General features: G+C 41.7%; 1 protein-coding gene across 1 annotated transcript in view; it reads left to right on the top strand.

Moving 5' to 3' along the window:
* slit2 (slit homolog 2 (Drosophila)) overlaps window positions 1–19,448 on the top strand; it is a 110,463-nt gene that overhangs the window by 9,547 nt on the left and 81,468 nt on the right. The window contains 1 exon segment of the mRNA XM_051945770.1: window positions 921–992. Within this exon segment, the coding sequence (XP_051801730.1) occupies window positions 921–992 (72 nt within the window).

Raw genomic sequence — 19,448 nt, 5'->3', positions numbered from 1 at the left:
GTCAGTCTCATTTCTGCTGTTTCTTTTATCTGCTCGCATCGACAGCATCCGTGGCCGAGCCTGTCAGTGTGTGTGTTGTGTGTCGGGGTTAAACTGTTTCAGCAGCCTGTCTCTCATTGTGTCACTCTGTTGCCTCGCTCTTCCCTGACTCACATCAAGGCACAACCACACACACAACAACACACACTGGCACACAAACCTCTTCACTCCACTCAACCAGGGTTAAATGATCGCACCCAGATTATTAAACTCACCCGAGTTCTCTCAACTCCTCTGTGTGTGTGTTTGTGTGTGTGTGTGTGTGTGTGTGTGTGTGTGTGTGTGTGTGTGTGTGTGTGTGTGTGTGTGTGTGTGTGTGTGTGTGTGTGTGTGTGTGTGTGTGTGTGTGTGTGTGATGATGGGTTGTTGTGAGTTCTTCCCCTGTGAGGGCCTTGTTTACTCAGTGGGGTCCTTTTCACACATTCGGTAGCCCGGCCAGACTGCCTGTTTGTTTTTCCCACATCGTCTCCTCTCCTCCGTCTTTGTGGTTAAAACGCCCCCTCCTCCCCCCTTCATCCGAACCCCTTCCCTCGTCTTCCTCCCCCTGCATTCCCTTCGCCCTTCTCCAGTTTGCCGTTTGTCTGGCGGCCATGTTGTACCCCTTAAATCATGGATAAACCTGTGTTTTTTTTCCTATATCCGTGAACATGTTTGTGTGTTTCAAAAACTGTCTCCATCAATCTCCTCCGTCTTTCATACTCCCCTCGAAATAGACTCAAATTGTATTACAATCAAAATACCGCAACATAACCTGATATGATCATCAGGAAACACAAATCTTACTTTAAATGCTAATTATACACACATGTAACCGCTTCACCCACACTGTTTGGAAGGAGCTAAGTCGAGTTTATTCTCTAATTTATGTTGTGTTTTTACAGGCGCCTGAATCGGAATAATCTGGCCATCTTTCCCGAACTGCTTTTCCTGGGAACAACGAAGCTTTACAGACTGTAAGTTGTGTGTGTGTGTGTGTTTTTTTTTGTATTCATCCTCTCCTATCTGTCACTCAATTCCTCTGCTTTGTTAGCTGAATATTGTACAATCGCTCATGGTTTTTGTTTAACGAGAGCCCTGCAAAGAAGGCTTAAGATCACTCAGAAACCGTTGATGCATGTAATGGCGTGTTTGTATCACCACGAGCTCGCACACTTCATTGACTATGACTGAAAATGACAAACCGAAGTGTGTTACAGTCACTGTACGGTAGAGAGAAAAACATACGTATCTGTATTTTTGGTGTGACGCAGCTTTGGTGTTTCACTTGGATGAAGGAGTGAGAGAACAGATTTTACATGGCTCTCTCCATAGAAGCCAGTTCAGTAGCTAATGGAGATTAGCACTCCAACAGCTGCTGCCCACTGGGAGTGAGGTGTGTGTGTCTGTGTTTGTGTGTCTGTACATGTGTGTGAGAGGGAGAGAGGATGGAGAATAGAAAGCGAGCATGACAGACCAAGGGAGTCATAAGCAGCAAAATGTGGAAACAGGTTTCTCTTCTGAAGTTACGTTTTGTGTTTCACGGGCAGAAAGCACTTTTAGTTACAGAACATAAACGTCTGCATTCAAACCAACGAACCGCTGTGTGTTGTAATCAAGCACCTTCCAGCCCTCATTTCCAGCCCGCTACTGTAAACCGAGCTATGGATTTCCAGTACCGTAGGGTTGGGCTGCAACGCTGCTGAAACTGTGGGAACTAACTTCCAGTCACGGTCATTTGTGGTCTCGGGGAATAATTATGGTTGCATATATTTATATGTGTGGCTGCATATATTTATCTAAAACAATATTGAAATGCTCAGATGATTCACAGAGTGTGTGAAAGTTGTTTATGTTCTGCGGCCGCTACAGCGGTTGGCTGGGCTTGACCTGCCGTGTCTGAGGGTGTGTGTCTGCGTGTGCGTCTGTGTTTCTGCAAGTGTGTGTGTGTTTCTCAAGGCCAGGAGTTGGCATTTTGCTCAGCGTGTGGGCCGAGGTAAAAATACAACTCGGATATATTGCTCTCTGCTCGGCTCGTCGCAGACAAGCTGCCTCGGTGTGAGTGTTTGTGTAAGCCTCGGTCCTCCAGGTGTATGAGTTTAGCAGAGGGTCCCTGTTTGGCCGCACATCTTCACTCAACACAGATCATTCGACACAACAGCATTCATGAAATCATGTTACAGCGGTGGTTTTTTCTCCTGAAATATACTACAACTCACAGAGAACAAGAGCGAAAAAAAATCTTTAGAAAATTGCTAAATGACAATAAAAGAAAAATTGCCAAGCTGTTGCCGCTGCAGCTGAGCAGACGTATGGAAATCATTCCACATAAATAACAACCACAGAGGCTGAGCCAATAGCATTTAGGACTGTTTGGTCAATATTAAATCTTACATCTGCTGCTGCACCCCCTGCAGTGTGTTTTTATTTTTAGAAATCACAACAAGAAATCCCTGAGAACGTCTGAAGTGAAACCTTGTTAGGTTTTACATTGAGGGCAGTAGGTATGTGCTAACTTGACCAGCTTTGGTTCTTGCGACAGTGCGGCTATAAATGAACACTTGCTCAACCTGCTATTATGAAAATTATGTTTTTGGGGCTTGGAAAATCTGTGTGTACGTGAGGATTTGCTGTATGTGTTTAACCTTTGCTCAGTGGAGTGGTTCAGGGCTTTCAGGCCTAAATTAAACCGCTCTGAGGTCAGGTGTGACACATGTCTTTGAACAGCTACTGCCAGCTCGTTTAACCAAAAATGTCTGAGGATGATTTCTGCCTGAATCATGTTTATCTACAATAGTAAGTGTGGCGTGCTTTTGACATACTTTACAGGATTGACTGGAGACCGCTGCTGTACTGTGTTGTTAGATTTATCCTTCAAAAACACATTACATTTTGAGGTGTTTTTTGCTCCCTTCACATTTGAACTCAAAGTGGGCTTATTTTTACTGCAATATGAAGTCCTGTTCCTCTATAGAAGCATAGAAGCAGCAGAAACTTCTTCTGTGCAGTTTTGACATGTTTAAAATGGCAAAAATAATTAAAAAACAGTTGAATTTCTTTTTTTTTTTCCAGGGGGCTACTTTATTTGTGTGCCCAAGCTGTTGCAAACACTGAACAAAATGGTGACACCACACACACACATATATATATGTATACAATAGATACTTTACTACTTATATTTTTGTTACCTATTTGTTTCCATACTTTTCTCTTATGTGCTATGTGAAAAACACAGCCTGCAGTTCAGCTGAAGAATCCCAGAATTTCTCATGATTTTTAAGTTGTGCAGAAGCTTGCGGAATTTTTAGTTTTGTTTTTTTTACATGATCGTTTTTGTTAAAACAGTTTATTTCTGACAAATTTACACATGAGACATTAAAAAATATACTTAATTTGATAAAATATGACAATTTAAACCTTAAATTTGGTCAGCTTTCCCCAGTAAAAATACACATCACAAATGACTTTAAAGAACCATTGGAAAGTTCAACAATTATTTCAGTTTTTATGGTTTCTGGCTGTTAAAAAATGGTGGAATTTTGGTGTTTTTTTTTCTTAAGATAGCATCCTTTTCAAACGTACTGTTGTGTTTTTAAGATCAGGGATTTATAAAAAATTGTGTATTTTAGTTTAGTTCCTGCTAGAATATATCAATTATAACAATAAAGTGCAACATTTCTTTCCATTTCAGTCTTTCATGCAAAAATATGTCATACAACATTACTGCCAAACAAAAACAAACCAATACAAAGTACTTTGCGTATTTAGTGACTGGATGGAAGATGGCTGGGTTTTGTGCTAACACAGGCAGATATTATAGTAGATATTGAGATATTTCACTGGAGAGACTCTGACCTGTTTGTGGTGTTGGAACAATTCAAGAGATAAAATTTCTACCATGTGTCCGGTCAGGATCCCCAAATTTCATGCCAATCCATATAATAACTGCAGAGTTGTTTCAGTCTGGATGGACAGACTGTCTGACAGACCTGCACCGCCGTCTCTAAAGTCTCTCCACCAGCTTGGTGAAAAACAAATGTGATACAGACGTGAACATTTTGAAGTTTTTGGATGCAATCAGTGTTAATTCTTCCTCATTATGCCGCCAAAATATCATAACCTGAAAAACATATTTGCTCATGCAAATTCGTTACATATAATCATAATTTCCAGGAGACAGGATCACTCTTTAGCATGCATGAACATGTATTATACTGACACAAAAATGAGAGCAGTGACTGTGAGTTCCTATAAAAACCCATGTGTGCTCTTCATCATTCCCATTTAAAACACCTGTGTCTGCACCCCTCCACCCCACATTACATACACTCACAGCCTTCTGCAGCACCCCAGGGCCCAGACTCTATTAGGTTATGTAGACATACACATCTGGAGACCCCATGTGGTGGGCATATCCCCAAAAAAGCTCTCTCTCTGTCGATCTGTGTCCGTCTCTGACACACACAGCCCTGTTGTTTCCCTCGGCCCTATTGTTGATCGCTGTTTCCACACCGCACTAATACTGAGGACCGCAGCTGTGGCTGTTTGCTCTGAGAAAGAGAAGAGAGCAACTAGACACTTTGAACAGCGGATCAAACACAGCCAGTTCATTAGAAGGACTCTGTAAAACAAGACGGGCTAGTAAAAGATCATTGCTTTGGATGAGGACCAAGAGTCACCTGAGCCAAACAAATCACACGTTTTGACCCTGAAATTAGAACAGACTTCACACACACACACACACACACGCTTAGCTTTTTGTTTTTCTGATAAAATTAAAGTGATGAAGTGTGAAGCTGGTCTCCTCTGGGGTGTGCTGACCCTTTTCTCCTCATGGTTCTAAGCTGACCTCGGTAATTTGAAAGAGAAAAATAGAAATAGCAAAAAGTAAAATGAGGCAGCTGAGAAGTGTAATAAAACAACCATTTTCTACTATACACAGAGTAAAAAAACACACAAAAACAATCATACAAAACCTAATTTACAAAGACTGTACACCTCTAAGTTGATTAATTATTGTGTACATTTAGAAGTAAAGCTCCCCCTTTTTGACAGTAAGATTGCTTTCCATCGCTATGCAGACGACATATTTGTTTATCTTGTTCTTTAAATCGTTGTGATCCTTCACACTCCCTCTCTTAATCAATAAAGCAAATAAATCATTTCCTACAGATGAATAAGGAAAACACAAAGAATGTTCGTTTTGGCACCAAAGGACCAGGGCTGAAACTTTAATTTTAGGACAAACAAAGATTAAAGACTGTGTTAAAAAGGCAAACATGTACTCCTATTTCTTTACTTGGTTAAATGTAAAAGTGTTGCTGATAGTTTGAGGATCGCATATTTGGATTCTAGCAGTAAAATAATTTACATTGACCCTTAATATCTTTGTTTTTATTTATGTTAAATGCACATTTCTTTTAAATCAATATTATTTAATGTCTTTATTCACTACTATGCTTTTTCTCATTATAAGATTGGAGTGCATTTATGTCGATTTAAACTGAAACTGTACCATTTCATAAGTAGTACATTGTATCGTCCTTCTCATCACCCGTTCTGCTGTTTTCGGTGGATTCTGTGGATGATGTGAAGCCTTTGTGTTTGGCTGGAGGTGCCTTACAGTGCATTAGTTTTACCTCCTCTCTTCTCTTCTCCTCTGCCAGCTTTCTCTCTCTCTCTCGTCTTTGTGTCTCTTCCCTTTTTGCTGGACAGAAATCAGCAGTGAGATGAAAGAGAGAGAGATGAAAGAGGGGTTGATGAAGGGATGGGGTGATGGGAGGATAAGAGAATGGGTCACTGCTCCCACAGTTGAAAAGTATGGTTATGTCTGAGAGTGATGCCCGATTGGCGTGACAGTGTTTGTATGTATTCATGTGTGGATGGTGTTTTGTGCAAGTGTTTATTTGCTGCTTGGTCACTTTCTGGCTAAGATGCCCCAGTAACAGCTCACCAGGTCACTGTATCACTGAGGACTGTTTGTCGCAGGGCTTTTCTGCGTTAATTAAAGAGCAGAAAGTAAAGGGAGAAATGAACGGAAATAACACAAATTAATTACACTGCTGGGAGCATTACGACAGAAGAAGAAAATTTATGGAATTAAAAGAGCAAACGAACAAAACCTAAAACAAACAATGCCAATATAGAAGACATAAATTCTGTTTGATTGATGTATTTATTTTATTAATTGAGGAGCATCTTTTCCTTTTTCTCAATTCAACACGCATGATCAGAGACCATGACGAGTCTCAGATTCCACACACAAATGTAATCCACTTCATTTATGGTGACAACAGATATCTACACGCAAAAGTAATTCACTAATATTAATATTTACAAGCACAGATATATGCCAAATGTGTAAACAGGAGAATAAAACTGATGTTTGGATTTGAAATCAAAAGACAACATGGAGAGATAGTTTGGCTTTAGCTTATATTTTATACTTTTTGTATGTACACTACTGTTCAAAAGTTTGGGGTCACCCAGACAACTCCATGTTTTCCATGAAAACTCACACTTTTATTCATGTGCTAACATAACTGCACAAGAGTGTTTCTAACCATCAGTCAGCCTTTCAACACCATTAGCTAACACAATGTAGCATTAGAACACAGGAGTGATGGTTGCTGGAAATGTTCCTGTGTACCCCTATTGAGATATTCCATTAAAAATCAGCTGTTTCCATCTAGAATAGCCATTTACCGCATTAACAATGTCTACACTGTATTTCTGATTCATTTAATGATATCTTCATTGGGAAAAAACTGCTCTTTTTTCAAAATCAGGACATTTCTAAGTGACCCCAAATTTTTGAATGGCAGTGTAGAATTATTAATATTATTAACATTACATATTTATTATAAGAATGTTATTATAGTAAATATCAACTCTGCTCTTTTTAAATGCCTAAATAGGGATATTTATACGGTTTGCAAAGTATTTATTTGTAAATTTGTTTGACATTTGCTCCAATCTTTTAATATTTAGAACCGTTTATTACCTGCAAACTGTCATTTATATTAGAAAATCATTGGAAACCTTTTTTAATAGATCACATTACATATTTGTCACTGTTATAATTCATCATAAATGAGACCATGTTGTCTTCTCGCCGCTGCATAAAGTTGCAGGGCTTTTCTCTTTCCATTTCTTCTGTTTCTTTTGTGTTACGGACATTTAAGTTCCTCATCACCCACTTCAACCAAGTCTACAACTTTTTTTTTTTGCCTCTCCAGTTAGTTTTCTTTATGCACAAATTGAAAAGACTCACATGTGGATGGAAACGCACTGAGAAAAGCAACAGATTGTTTGTGTGTGCGAGGGAGACGAGAAGAGAAGCTGAGGGGAAGTTAGTTGTCCTTCATCTTCACTCCGCTGAGAAGGAAAGTCAGCATGGACAAGTTGATTGAGAAGGAGAAAATGAGTGAACCTCGGGTCCCACACACACACATTAAATCAGAGTCAAAGTGAGGTTTGAATTAATGAGCTGATGAGGCTTCGTTTTGGGTGTGTGTGTTTATGTGTGTGTAATAGTCTCTAATCCTCTGCTAAACGGTGCCCTGATGAGGCTTTACCAGGCGGCATTGTTGCTTAGCAGCCTTGAAGGTTGTGGCTTTGTCTTCTGTGAGAGCTTAACCCTGCCGCACACATACAACACACACTGTCACACACACACACACCAGCTCGGCCGACACGACAGGCTTCAACACAAGAGTGCAGCCAGAAGATGTGGGCTTTCCCAGCGTGTTGATGGTTAACTAACAGAGAAGGAGGGAGGAGGAGAAAGGAAAAAGGAAGAGAGAGGTCAGAGGTAGAGAAAATTACATTTTCTCTGAGTAAATAATGTTTTTTAATTACGACGGAGAGCGTCAGGCGTTTTAGTTGCCACAGTGACGATGACCTCTGGGTCCGGCAGAGGTCGGAGGTGAGGAATGTTCCAGTCAGGAGATCTAAGCAGGAGGTGATTTATAGGGTTGAGGAGGGGAAATCTCCTCCCCCTCATTAACGAAAATCATGATAAATTAAAGTTTACTCACGAAAAGTGCCACATGAGACAGCTGTTTATCCACGTTGTTGTTTTAATGCTGTGAGGAGAAGAGCTTGTTCAACATGGTTTGACCTGCACTCTTTAACGGGGTCACATAGTACAGTTTACTAGGAACTTTTAGCAAAATAAATCTGACAGATAAACAGATTAATAAAATATAAAAGACAATCCATCACATAGGCTGAACTGACTTTATTGTTTATGTGGTTGTACACTAAACCAAACTAAAGATCAACGAAAATCAAAGATTTGGGAAAAAAAAGCTGTTTTACTTCCAGAGCTTTCAACCTGCCTCCACAAAGATCACTATCTGTTGGTAGCAGCGTTTTGGATTGGAGGATATTTGGCCGTTGACTTTGTGTACATACGATATGCAAATATCTGCCATTATGTCTGTCTAAGGAAATGAAGTTAAGCCCTGGGAGCCCGAGGCACTTGCGGATGGCTTTCTCTCTTCTCCCCCCCTTCTCTCTCTTTTTCTTTTCTCTATCTAGCAGCACACTGACACAAACACATCGCTTTACCATTCAGTAATATTTCCTGCCCCCTCCTGTTTCTCTGAATGCATTTTAACAGATATAAAAACTCGCTCTCTCTCACACGCACGCACAAGAAAACCGCTCTTTTCAGATCTCTACAGCACACACAAAGCCATTATTGTCCACGAAATGTTTTCATTAGGACTATTGGATCACACACATAGCAAGCCAAATGGGAAAATAGTGATTTTTACTTCTCTTTCTTGTGGTGGAGTTTGTGTGTTGTTCAGATATTTCCATGTCGTCTGTGTACACATTATGAATCACCTCGAGTACAAACCGACAGCTACAACAGTGTTGAGGTGTTGAGTGTCAGTGACTCACTCTCTTGCCATCATATGAGTCACATGACTGCCTATCTGAATTGCTCAAGGCCACTCATTCCTAAGAAGTGATTTGGCCTTTCAGATCCCAACACAATGCTGTAATTCATTCTCAAGCGATTCGGAGAGGGCTTGCCAAAGCCCAACTGGCATTATTAAGAGGGCACCGGTACAAAAGATTATGTTATACAGACAGAATGTAAAGATATGAAAACGCCCCTGCTTTATTTTACCACGGCGAGACCTAACTTGTTCCTGAATGGAGCCGAGGAAGTGCGCGCGTGTTTGTGTGTGCAGCTTTTTTATTGAACTGTATTTTGTGTTCAGTTCTAGCAGCATAACACTACACAAACATTGTGGGAAACCCTGGACTAACAATATGTGCTCAGTTCATTTGGTCCAACCAGCTGAAACTAATGCACTCTGTAATACACCAGCTCTGCAATAAGTCCAGCCTGATCACACTTCTAATGCACAGTTTTGCAGTGATTTAACTTATTAGTGATTTTGGAGGATGTAGTTTGTCGTACTGTTGAGTTGCATTGTGTTGGGGATCTGAGAGCGTGCACACCGTGTACTAAGAGTCCTTACTGCTGCATGTCATCTCCTCTCTCTGCTCTGCTATTCTGTCTCTCCTACAGCCGTCCCTCCTGAATAATAAAAGGGAAAAAGCCTGAAAAAATATCTTAAATAATAAAAAAAGAATAGCATTGTGTTTTGTTCACCCACCTTTTCAATCAGAGGATAGAGTTCATTTAATATGAGACGTCTGCCGTCCGTTGTAGAGTCCTCTCTGCTCCTTTAACAAAAGACAAGTGACAGCTGCTGCACTTCAACCAAAAATCTTTTCAACGTGCCACATTAAGAGAACATTACATTTTAAGCCATTTATGCAAGGAAAAATACATACACACACACACACACACACACACACACACACACATATATATATATATATTACTTGCTGTTTTGTATGCAGTGAATTTAATCTAATCTTAAGACATGACTGAATTCATTGTTGTAAAGAAATAACATTTTTTTTGACAACTTTCATGTGCAGAATGTGTGTAATATTTGTCATATATCCCTTTTAAATTAGCATGCAACATTTTGATCTGTGTAAGAAGTTGGAAATCCTGACACTTTTCTTAATTGTTGTTTAATCTTTGCACACAATTCCATTTCTATAAAGCTAACTTTTGACGACAACTTCATTAATCTCCTGTCGCTCAGGGGTGTACGAGTGTCAGAGTTCGGCGCTCTGAGGTCAAAGGTCGGAGAGCTTCGATGTCAACCGATGAGATATCCAGGATAATGGACATGCCAGGGGTGATGATGATGATGGTGCTGCTTTGCCCATCAAATTAGACGAGCAGCGAGAGCTACGCCTGGAAAAACAGACGGAGAGAGAGAGAGAGAGAGAGAGAGAGGAGGGGTGGATACAGACTGAATGAATGAAGGGTATTTAAGGGAAAGATTAGAGATGTGTTTGCTCTCTTAAATGGTGTGGAAAAAAGGAGCAGGGAGGAATTTACAGAGGTGAAGAAAGACGGTGTCTTCCTCATTGTGAGCTAGCTGTGAAAAGAATAATGTAGAGCGCTGGTGGAAAGTGCGGGACGGAGAAAGTAAAGAAAGGATAAGAGCTGAGGGGAGAGTCATGTGGAAAGGAGAGGAGAGAGGTATGTCAGTACTTACTGTAGATGGCAGGTAGCCCGAAGCCTGGAGCCAGCAAGTCTGTCAGAGAGAAGTGCCCAGGTGTGTGTGTGTGTGTAACCTGAGTGTGGATTATTGGGAGGGGGTTACATACCTATCCAACGCCAGGAAGAGCTTACCTGGAAGCAGGTAGTTACGATAGCAGAGTGTGTGTGAATCTGTGTGTGTGCCTGTGAGGTCTCCTAGATCATCAAAGCGTTTCCTCACCTTGCTTGTGTGTGATTAGGGGGTCACCGTGTGTGTGGTAATACCTCCCAACAAAACAGCTAAATCAACCTGCATCCTCCTCACTTCCCTGCTTGTGCTAATTCATGTCTGCTTCCTACTCGTTCACATTAGCCTCAGTGTTTAGCTTAACAATAAGAAGCAGGGTTACTCAGCTCAGAACCAGGACCATGTATATTCCTCTCTGTGTGCTTCCTCCTCTGTCTCTCTCTGAGGCACTCGTCATCTCCAGGTATGGATCCAAGCCCCGTACTGATGGATGAGTTGGTCCGGCCAGTGAATTATGGGAGGGATTATGGAGTAATCAGGACAATTCATCATGCAGCGCTCCTCCACTCACCCCAATCAAACAAACCGCTACTCAGCAATATTGACCCCGGCTTGCCGTGTGCATCCATGTAGAGGAGCAGGAGGCTGTTTGGGCTTTACAGTTGCTGCTGCTGTTGTGCATACCATCATTCAAACCTTATTTCTCTGTCATACAGATACAGAAACAACACTTAAAAACTCGATCTGATGAGACTGACGGTGGTGTGACAGTTTAAGCAGCACACGGTCATCAAATGTTGCACCAGTGTTCCAACTTTAGCAGAAAACTTTGGTATCAGTAAGACACTGACTGAGAGAATAAAGAGCGACCAGAACTAGAAACTCTGAGCGCTCACCGAGTCTCGTCAGTCAAATGGAAGACAGAAAGAGTTCAGTTTATGTCAATCAGTCAGCAGACCTAACATGGCTGTCTTTCTCTGCCCTGGGTGCCTCCCCCCCCATCCTCCCCTCTAATCCTCCATCTTGGCTCCGTGTCAAGCCGCCTTGTCCAGTTGCACAATATCCCCCCTCCGGGGCAGGCAACTGCATCCCCTCTCTGGCTCCATTAGTGCCACTCCACTGGCATAGCCGGCATTCTCCAGTGGGACCGTCATCGCAGGCCACTCCATTGGCACCCCTGTCACTCTCCAACCACCACAAAAGAAAACCTCACCATCCTCCCTCGCTGCCTCTCCTGCTCACTTAGTCTTTTTTTGCGCCCCCATTTTCTTTCCCTCCTCGTCCGTCTCCCCCCTTTCTGCTGTTATCTTCCCTTTCTCTCTCCAGTACCTTTCTCTCAATTCTTTCCCCTCTCGTACTCTTTTTCTTGCCTGCGCTCCCTCTCCACTCCCCCTCCCCACCTCTCTCTCTCTCTCCCCCCGAGCCTACACATTGGTTTGGAGAGGCTTATGCAAGACCCTCATCCATGGTAATGATGCAGAAGAAACCAAGAGAGGAAACTGGGAGCTGACCAGTGATTGCTCCCAGAGATGTTGCTCACAAGTTTAGAGCCTCTCACATTATTTCCCCAAAAGCTGAGTGTGTTTGAAGTGACCACAGCGACCTAGGCTCATTAAAACGCACTATGTTTACATAATGTGAGGACTCGGGCCAGAAACAGACCCACAACACATCCAGTCGCTGTCACTTTGGGAGAATTTCGAGCTCTGAAACCAAATTTTAGAACGCCATAGGTGTGAAATTTAAATTAAAATGCATATGTGTTTAAAATGAATCTTATGCTGCATTCAGAGGAGAATAATGTGGGAGAGAAAAAGGGAGAAAGTGTGACATTGTAGCTGTGTAGCTGGAGGCTGGAGATAGATCAGCAGGTTTGTAATCACAGGTTGGTACCCGACCTGTCTGTCTGTGTGAGTGTGTGTGTGTGAGTGTGCACACGCCTAAGTGTACATGTGCGAGTTTCTCTGCTAGTGTCTAATGACAGGTTCCAACCCTGATGTGTCATTATCCAATTACAGTTTTCTCTCATCTCTACGGTAACGCCATGCCCCCCGTAATTGGATGGCTGCTCAAAAGAACTCTGACCTCTCAGCAAGTGTCAGACAGGAGAACACACACACACTCCAACACACTCTGACACACACATGCACACACACACACACACACACACACACACACACACACACACACACACACACACACACACACACACACACACAGGATGCCAGGAAGATTGGGTAATGCAGGATAAAACAGATGCTATCTGAAAGAGTGATCAGATAAACTATGCAAGGACAAGTTAGGACTCTGATCATTTAATATCACTCCTTCCTCCCAACACTTATCCTTTTTTCCCTCCATCCGTCTGTCTGTCTGTTTCTCTGTCGAACAGCAACAATAACAGGGGCTCATGTGCTTCCTCTCTATGTTTTTTCCTTCCCTCCAGTCTCGCTCTCTTGCAAGTGTGTTGTGTCTAAATGGGCCTAAATGGGCCGAGTCGAAGGAGAGCTTTTGTGGTTTATGGTTCTCCTGAAACTCTCTTTCTCTCTCTCTCTCTCTGTCTCTTCACTTCTTCACAAAAACAAAACAGCGTTTTTTTCCTCCCACTGGCCCTCTTAAATATTTCACACGGCTAGAAGACTTCACACCCTCTCTCCTCCTTGTTTGTGAGCGGATTGGTGCTTATTGCAAAACTTTTGGAGGTTAAATGTGGTGGTAACGCAAACAGAGATCCTCATTTCTCAGAGAAATTCAATTATGGACTATTGGCAGACATGTAGAAGTGAAGGAGAGTGAAGGAGGAACCCGAGGAGGAGGAGGAGGAGAAAACGTGTTTGTTTGTGCACGTTTCTTTCCGTTTCCTGGGTCAGAGGTCAAAATTTGGAAGTCAAGGTCACCTGCATCCTGACAGTTCATTGGCAGGCAAATTTATGAGTTCAAAAGGAGGAATTTTAACAGTTTGTTTTCTCAGCATTGGACCAGATTCTGTTCTTCGCTGTTCTGTCAGCTGAGTGTTTTTTCTGGAGTATAAGAAAGTATTGTCTGTCCACAGAATGCTTTCAGCACAAGTTCTATTTTAAACTGTAGCATTTTCCTGTACTTGGTGTCGACTTGTGAAATGTCAATGCACTTCTCAGTGTTTTCATTCGAGTTTCCAACACATTTCAGCCCAGTAACCGCAACCGAGAAACTGATAATGACAGCACGCTTTGACAGACCTTGAATTTCCCGTTATTTACGTTTCACTCTTACTGTTTTACTCCTTCTACCGTCGCTATCGTCTCCACAAGAATATCCATTCACTATTTAGGTATTTTGTAGCTGTGTCTGATTAGGAGTGAGTTACAGGAAAAACAAACATTTAGTTTGCAATTTTGGAAGAAACTGGGCTGCTACAGATGCTAAAAGTTAAATCTAGACTCCTGAACAGTGAATCCGGTAAGTGCTGTACATTACAGTTTGAAAGAGAGGCTGCAGGGGGAATGAGGAACCCAAGGCTATGATGTCAGCCTGTTTTACAGCTCTCATAATTACAAGCAGCACTCTGGGTAGGTGGGTGACTGTCGGTGTGTGTGTTCAGCACACATAAGATTCCTGTCAGAGTTGCCTCAGTGACCCGCTAGGTTACACTTGGTGTTTCCCAGACATCCTAGCAGCTCAGGATATTGTCTGTCCTTGCTGAACCTGTGCTAAAAAGGTACAGGAGAGTGTGAGAGGTGGAACCGTGGAAGAAAACAATGTGGAATTCCCCTTGTTAGTTAAACTTGTGCCTCCTTTCTTTCCACCGTGCGTTCCCATTTTCCCATAAGCCACGGGGAAATTGGAAACAAGCCGACTGCTCAGCTGCCCTTCATTCCCATTGTTGAATCACAACACTCCTCCACCTGACGAGTGCTGGCTTTTGTTCAGAACTTTAGCTGAGTTTGCTTTGGTGCTTTGTTTTGCTTCAACTATCGGCTGTAAGAATAACTTGTTTTAACACAGACATAGAAAATCTTTCATCTATGTAAGAAAACTACCAAAATTACAATTGAAGGGATTCTTTTACTCAATAAAGTAGCAATAATTTCAACCAGCTGTACAAGAGCTCTGCTTCCATCAAAGGAAATAACCTACATTAAAATGATTTTTTACAACAAAAATATCAATTTTTTTATTTCAACAAAACAGCAAACATTGATTGTTTTCAGACAAATCAATCGGCTATACAGAAACTTAAAATATACCAGAAGCTCGCATGCAATTTTTTTTTATTTATTTAAGAAAATAACAATAAAAGAAATTCTCAAATACACAAACAGCTGCACATGAACTCAGTGAAGCTTTATGGTCGTGTTTTTAGCTGAAAGAATGACCTCGGGCAGATTATTGTGACCCATAATTAATTTTTATAGCAGCCTCTGGCGGCCAAAGTAGTAATGAATGAGGAACTGAGGTGACGTAGTTTTAGAGCCACAAAGTTTGTGTAGAGGAGCTGTTCAGGGTTAACACATGGGGAGACAAAAACCAAATCAAGACAAAAGTCACCTTTATGTTTCAACAGTGACCATTCGATAATCTTACCTGCAAATTTATTACTGTGACCACGGCAACAAAGGTCGACTGTTTTAAGAAAAATGCTCATCTCACTCATGTGGGTCATTTTTAGAGGCAGGTTGGAAGATTTGTCTAATGTCTACTGACCGACTGTCACGGGCGTGTGCTGGCTTTAGGTCAGATCAACACGGTCCCCAGTAGCTGCAGAGGCGATGCAGTCGCCTTTGCTTCAAGCAGGTTAGAGGCTTGGTTGAGATGATTTCGGTGCGGCGTAGTGTGTGCAGTGTGCAGCAGCTGTCATTCTTTTGGTCTTTAGCACCTGGAGGATGGAAAGTGGAAGGAGGGAATGAAGTAGTGATGAGATGGAAAGAGGAGAGGAAAGGGTTATTAACCACAACACATTACTGCCCGGCAACCTGCATGTTCAGACAAAACCCGCTAGTAATAATCCTGATGTGCAGCATGCTGGTCCCATGCCGGTCTGTGCGGGTTTTTTAAGTTCAGTGCTGTGGCCGTGACATGCCTCATTTGAACTGAGACTATATATATATGCATGCATGTGTATACGTTACAGTCTCGGTGTGTCTTCCTGGTGGGGAGATGGAGGGAAGGAAATACTTTGAATCTGCATTTCTGAAACTATGGCAGTGCTCCCATCTCCTGCTTCATTTCCCTCAATCAGCTCTCTCGGGAGATAGCAGCCATTGGGTTGGCTTGGCTGACTTTTATTGCATTTTGACTGAGCTGGTTCTTTTTGCATCTTCACTTCTTTGACTCCTTACCTTCAAACAGTCTCATTTGTTTTTTTCAAGTCTTTTTTCCCCCCTTGCAGCAAACAAGCACCACAGTTTGTTATCAGGCTTGGCCAAATTATCTGCAAGTGTAATCCTCAGTGGTAGAAAGTAACAAAGTAGATGTAGTCAAATACAGTTTGAGGCACACTGTATTGTTTTATTTTTACTCCAAAATGATTCATTACTTTGCAGATAAAATGTTTTCTTTTTACCTCCACTACGTTCTACATACCAAAGGAAAAAGCTACTCTTTAAAGTTTTTAATAAAAGATTGTGGCCCAAAGAAATTAAATAATCTACAGTGAAGAATAAAGGTCAGCAAAAAGCCAAAGAACAAAAATGTCATTTTAGTCAGCAGAACTGTTTACTGCATTAATCATCTTATAAACCACCAGATATATCGCCCGACCTTTCAGAAGGAATGTGACCCTTAGGTTGGGCACCACTGCATTAAATCCCTTCACTGTTATTTTTGTTTAAAAAAAACACATCAATAAACATTCTCACATTCTAACTTCTAAAATTAGATGATTCTGATACTTTTTCTTAACTGAAGGATGTGAAGATGTTTTATTCCACTCTAGATCCTCACCTATTTCGGTGTTTCACATTTACGCCTTGATTTTCCTTTTTCTCCTCTCTTCCTGCCGTCTTCCTCTTCGTCATCTCTTTGAGTTGATGGGGCAGAAACAGACAGAGGCAGATGATATCTGATGGGCTGATGGTGATGACTGCTGCTAGTCAAGCAGAATGGATGGTTCTAATTGAACGGTGCGTTTGGTGTGTGCGTCTGTACGTTTGTGTGTGTGTGAGACACTTCTGCAAATGGCAGTCGTTTCCATGGTAGCAATTAAGCACTGGGAGGTTTCAGGTCAAGGTTAATTAGCATGCAAAGATGAAAGAGAGTCAGGCGAGAGGGGCTGGACTTTTGATCGCTGTTTGTCCTCCATGACCGCTCATGTGTTTGTGTGTGTGTCCATGTGTTACCGACAGTGTTCCAGTTGGAGTCTATTTGTCATACACAGCAAATATTGTTTTGAGGTCCACTTTACAGATGTAAAACCATCTCAATTAAGAATACATAGTCTCACGAAAGCCTACTCTTCCAGACCTTTTTGCAGAACTTCTGTGTGTACAGTTGCCTTCAGATAAATTACCGTTAATTACTTTAACAGAAAGGTTTAATGGTTTCCTTGAAGAGAAAAAGTTTTGTTTGTTATGTGATTCCCAGGAGATCAAAGATGGAGTCCATTTAATGTTTAATTGCTCATTATACAATCATTTTTTGGCTAACTTTTAAGTAAAACATCATTAATATTTGTGAAACACATGGATTGTGTTGTAGGAATGGAAGTTTTGACAGATGATTTTAATCTCAGCAAGTTCTTTGTTGTTTGGTTGCGTTAGCCAAATTAATCAGTGGGATGAAGTAGACAAAATCACTCTGGAACTAGAGAGAAATGGGTCATATCAGGAGGGACACGTCTATCTCCTAGAAGTGACTTTTCTATTCAACTGCAGTGCTTCCCCAGTTACGTTTCGGTGCAACAGTAGAGCCACATTTCCATATTCCACTGACCTGCATTAGAGTTGAAAGGATGTGCTTGACTCTTGTACCAGAATTCAAGGCTTCTGTGCAGACTATACTCTGCCGTTAGGTTTTGGGATGGCTAAAAATTATAAATTTGATTACATTTAAATTAGCATACGGTGACACATGTCACTGTAAATATTTCCTGTTGTAGAACAGAAACAGGATCTTTTGCTAACCTTAACCAAGAGCTGTGAGTACCTGAACATAACTATAAAAAAGAAAACATCAAAAAGTTTACAGGTAAATATTGAATATAGTATAGAAATGCACTCAGAGAACACACAAGTTGTGATTGAAAGTTCAGAGAATGTTTATAAAATGCAAAATCTGTACCTGATTTTAATTTAGCCACCATCTCCTTCCCAATCTCAGCACTCCTGCCATGTTTGAAGCATGTCGGGCACCACCTGTGACGATGCTGGATCTTCTCCATTGTGCCAAAACGGCAAACCCTTCAACTTGTATTTCATTTTAGGAAAGAGAAAGAAGTCAAACGTGGTGAGCAGCGTCAGTGGAAAGGGATGGCATGCTGTTCAGTTCAATTCAATTTTATTTTTATAGCGCCAATTACAGGTCAGGTTGTCTGAAGATGCTTTACAGAACCCAAATGCCTGTTCAGATTGTTCACATCAAATGTTCTCCCTCACATGCCTCAGCATGTTACAGTAGAACCCTTTACTGACGTTCTGAGTTTCAGGAATGAACTCAGTGCACAAAACTGAGAATGTTAACTAAAAGCAACAAGCTTGCTCTTGGTCATGCTGCCGACCTGATGCAGCTTCCTCAATCTTGGAGACTAGAGGTTCTCACACTGATGTTTGTTTTCTGGGTCATAGCCGTAGACAAAACTCTCATCACCAGTGAAGATCTTTGACAAAAAGTCTGGGTCAGTTTCACACAGAACTTTTGTATTTGCTTGACATTTGAGGTAGAGGGTGAAATCGCAATGCATATCTGCAAGTGGTCAGAACTGAACCACCTTAGGCTTTGGGCTGGAGGGTTTGTTGTAAATAAAACAGCAATTTTTCTTGTTGTGGTGCAAAACAAGAGATGCAGTGTGTAGTAGTAATGGTGTATTTGCTCCACATCGATTCAAACAGCATCTCAAGAAACGCTGATGTTCATCCGATTGGTATTCAGTACAAAGCTGCTGCATTGTCTCAGAGGGTATTTCTATTGTTTTGTTCACCTCTGTAATCATCTGAGTGTTGCAGGTTCTCCTCAGTCACTTTCTCTCTTCTTTTATTTTTCTTTTCTACTCTGTCCCTGCCGCCATCGCTCTGTTCTCTGCCTCTGAACTTTTAACAGCTGAACACTCACTGCAGAGGCTTTCAACTCTGTTATTCACAGCTCACTGATACAAATCCCGCTGTGTGTGTGCTCTACGTGTGTGTGTGTGTGTGTGTGTGTGTTTATGGTGATTGATATGCATTAATGATGTAAGGCGAACAGCCATTAAAAGCTGGGAAACTGTAAGCACTGCCTTGAGCTGTGACTATTAGTCTGAAAGTTTCCGGTGTTGGCAAAACACAAGGGACTGCAGTGGCAGATGTTAGGGAAAAGTGTGTGTGTGTGCATGTGTGTGTGCGTCTGTGTGTGTGTGGACTACCAGTAGCAGGTGGTAAGTTTATTTCACCCCTCTGGCCCAAACTCATGGTCGCAGGGGATTTTGGAGCAATCTAAAGCTCAGCTGTTCCTACACTTGTATGTGTGTTTGTGAGAATGCTTGTGAGCTCTGGGGCTGATTGTCTCTTTACATTAGCGGGACAGTTTTAGATAAAAGCGCTTCTTGCCTGTGCAATGAATTGAAATGAAAAGCAGACGTCTTGCGGGTCCCTCCCCGTAGCAGCTTGTGTCGTTTTATCCGGTTTGCTCAGTGCACAGCGATCA

Source organism: Acanthochromis polyacanthus, chromosome 3, assembly GCF_021347895.1.
Source record: "Acanthochromis polyacanthus isolate Apoly-LR-REF ecotype Palm Island chromosome 3, KAUST_Apoly_ChrSc, whole genome shotgun sequence".
NCBI classification, from domain to species: domain Eukaryota; kingdom Metazoa; phylum Chordata; class Actinopteri; family Pomacentridae; genus Acanthochromis; species Acanthochromis polyacanthus.
Note: the sequence above shows the minus strand (reverse complement) of the source record. Positions and strands in the feature narration are given on the sequence as shown.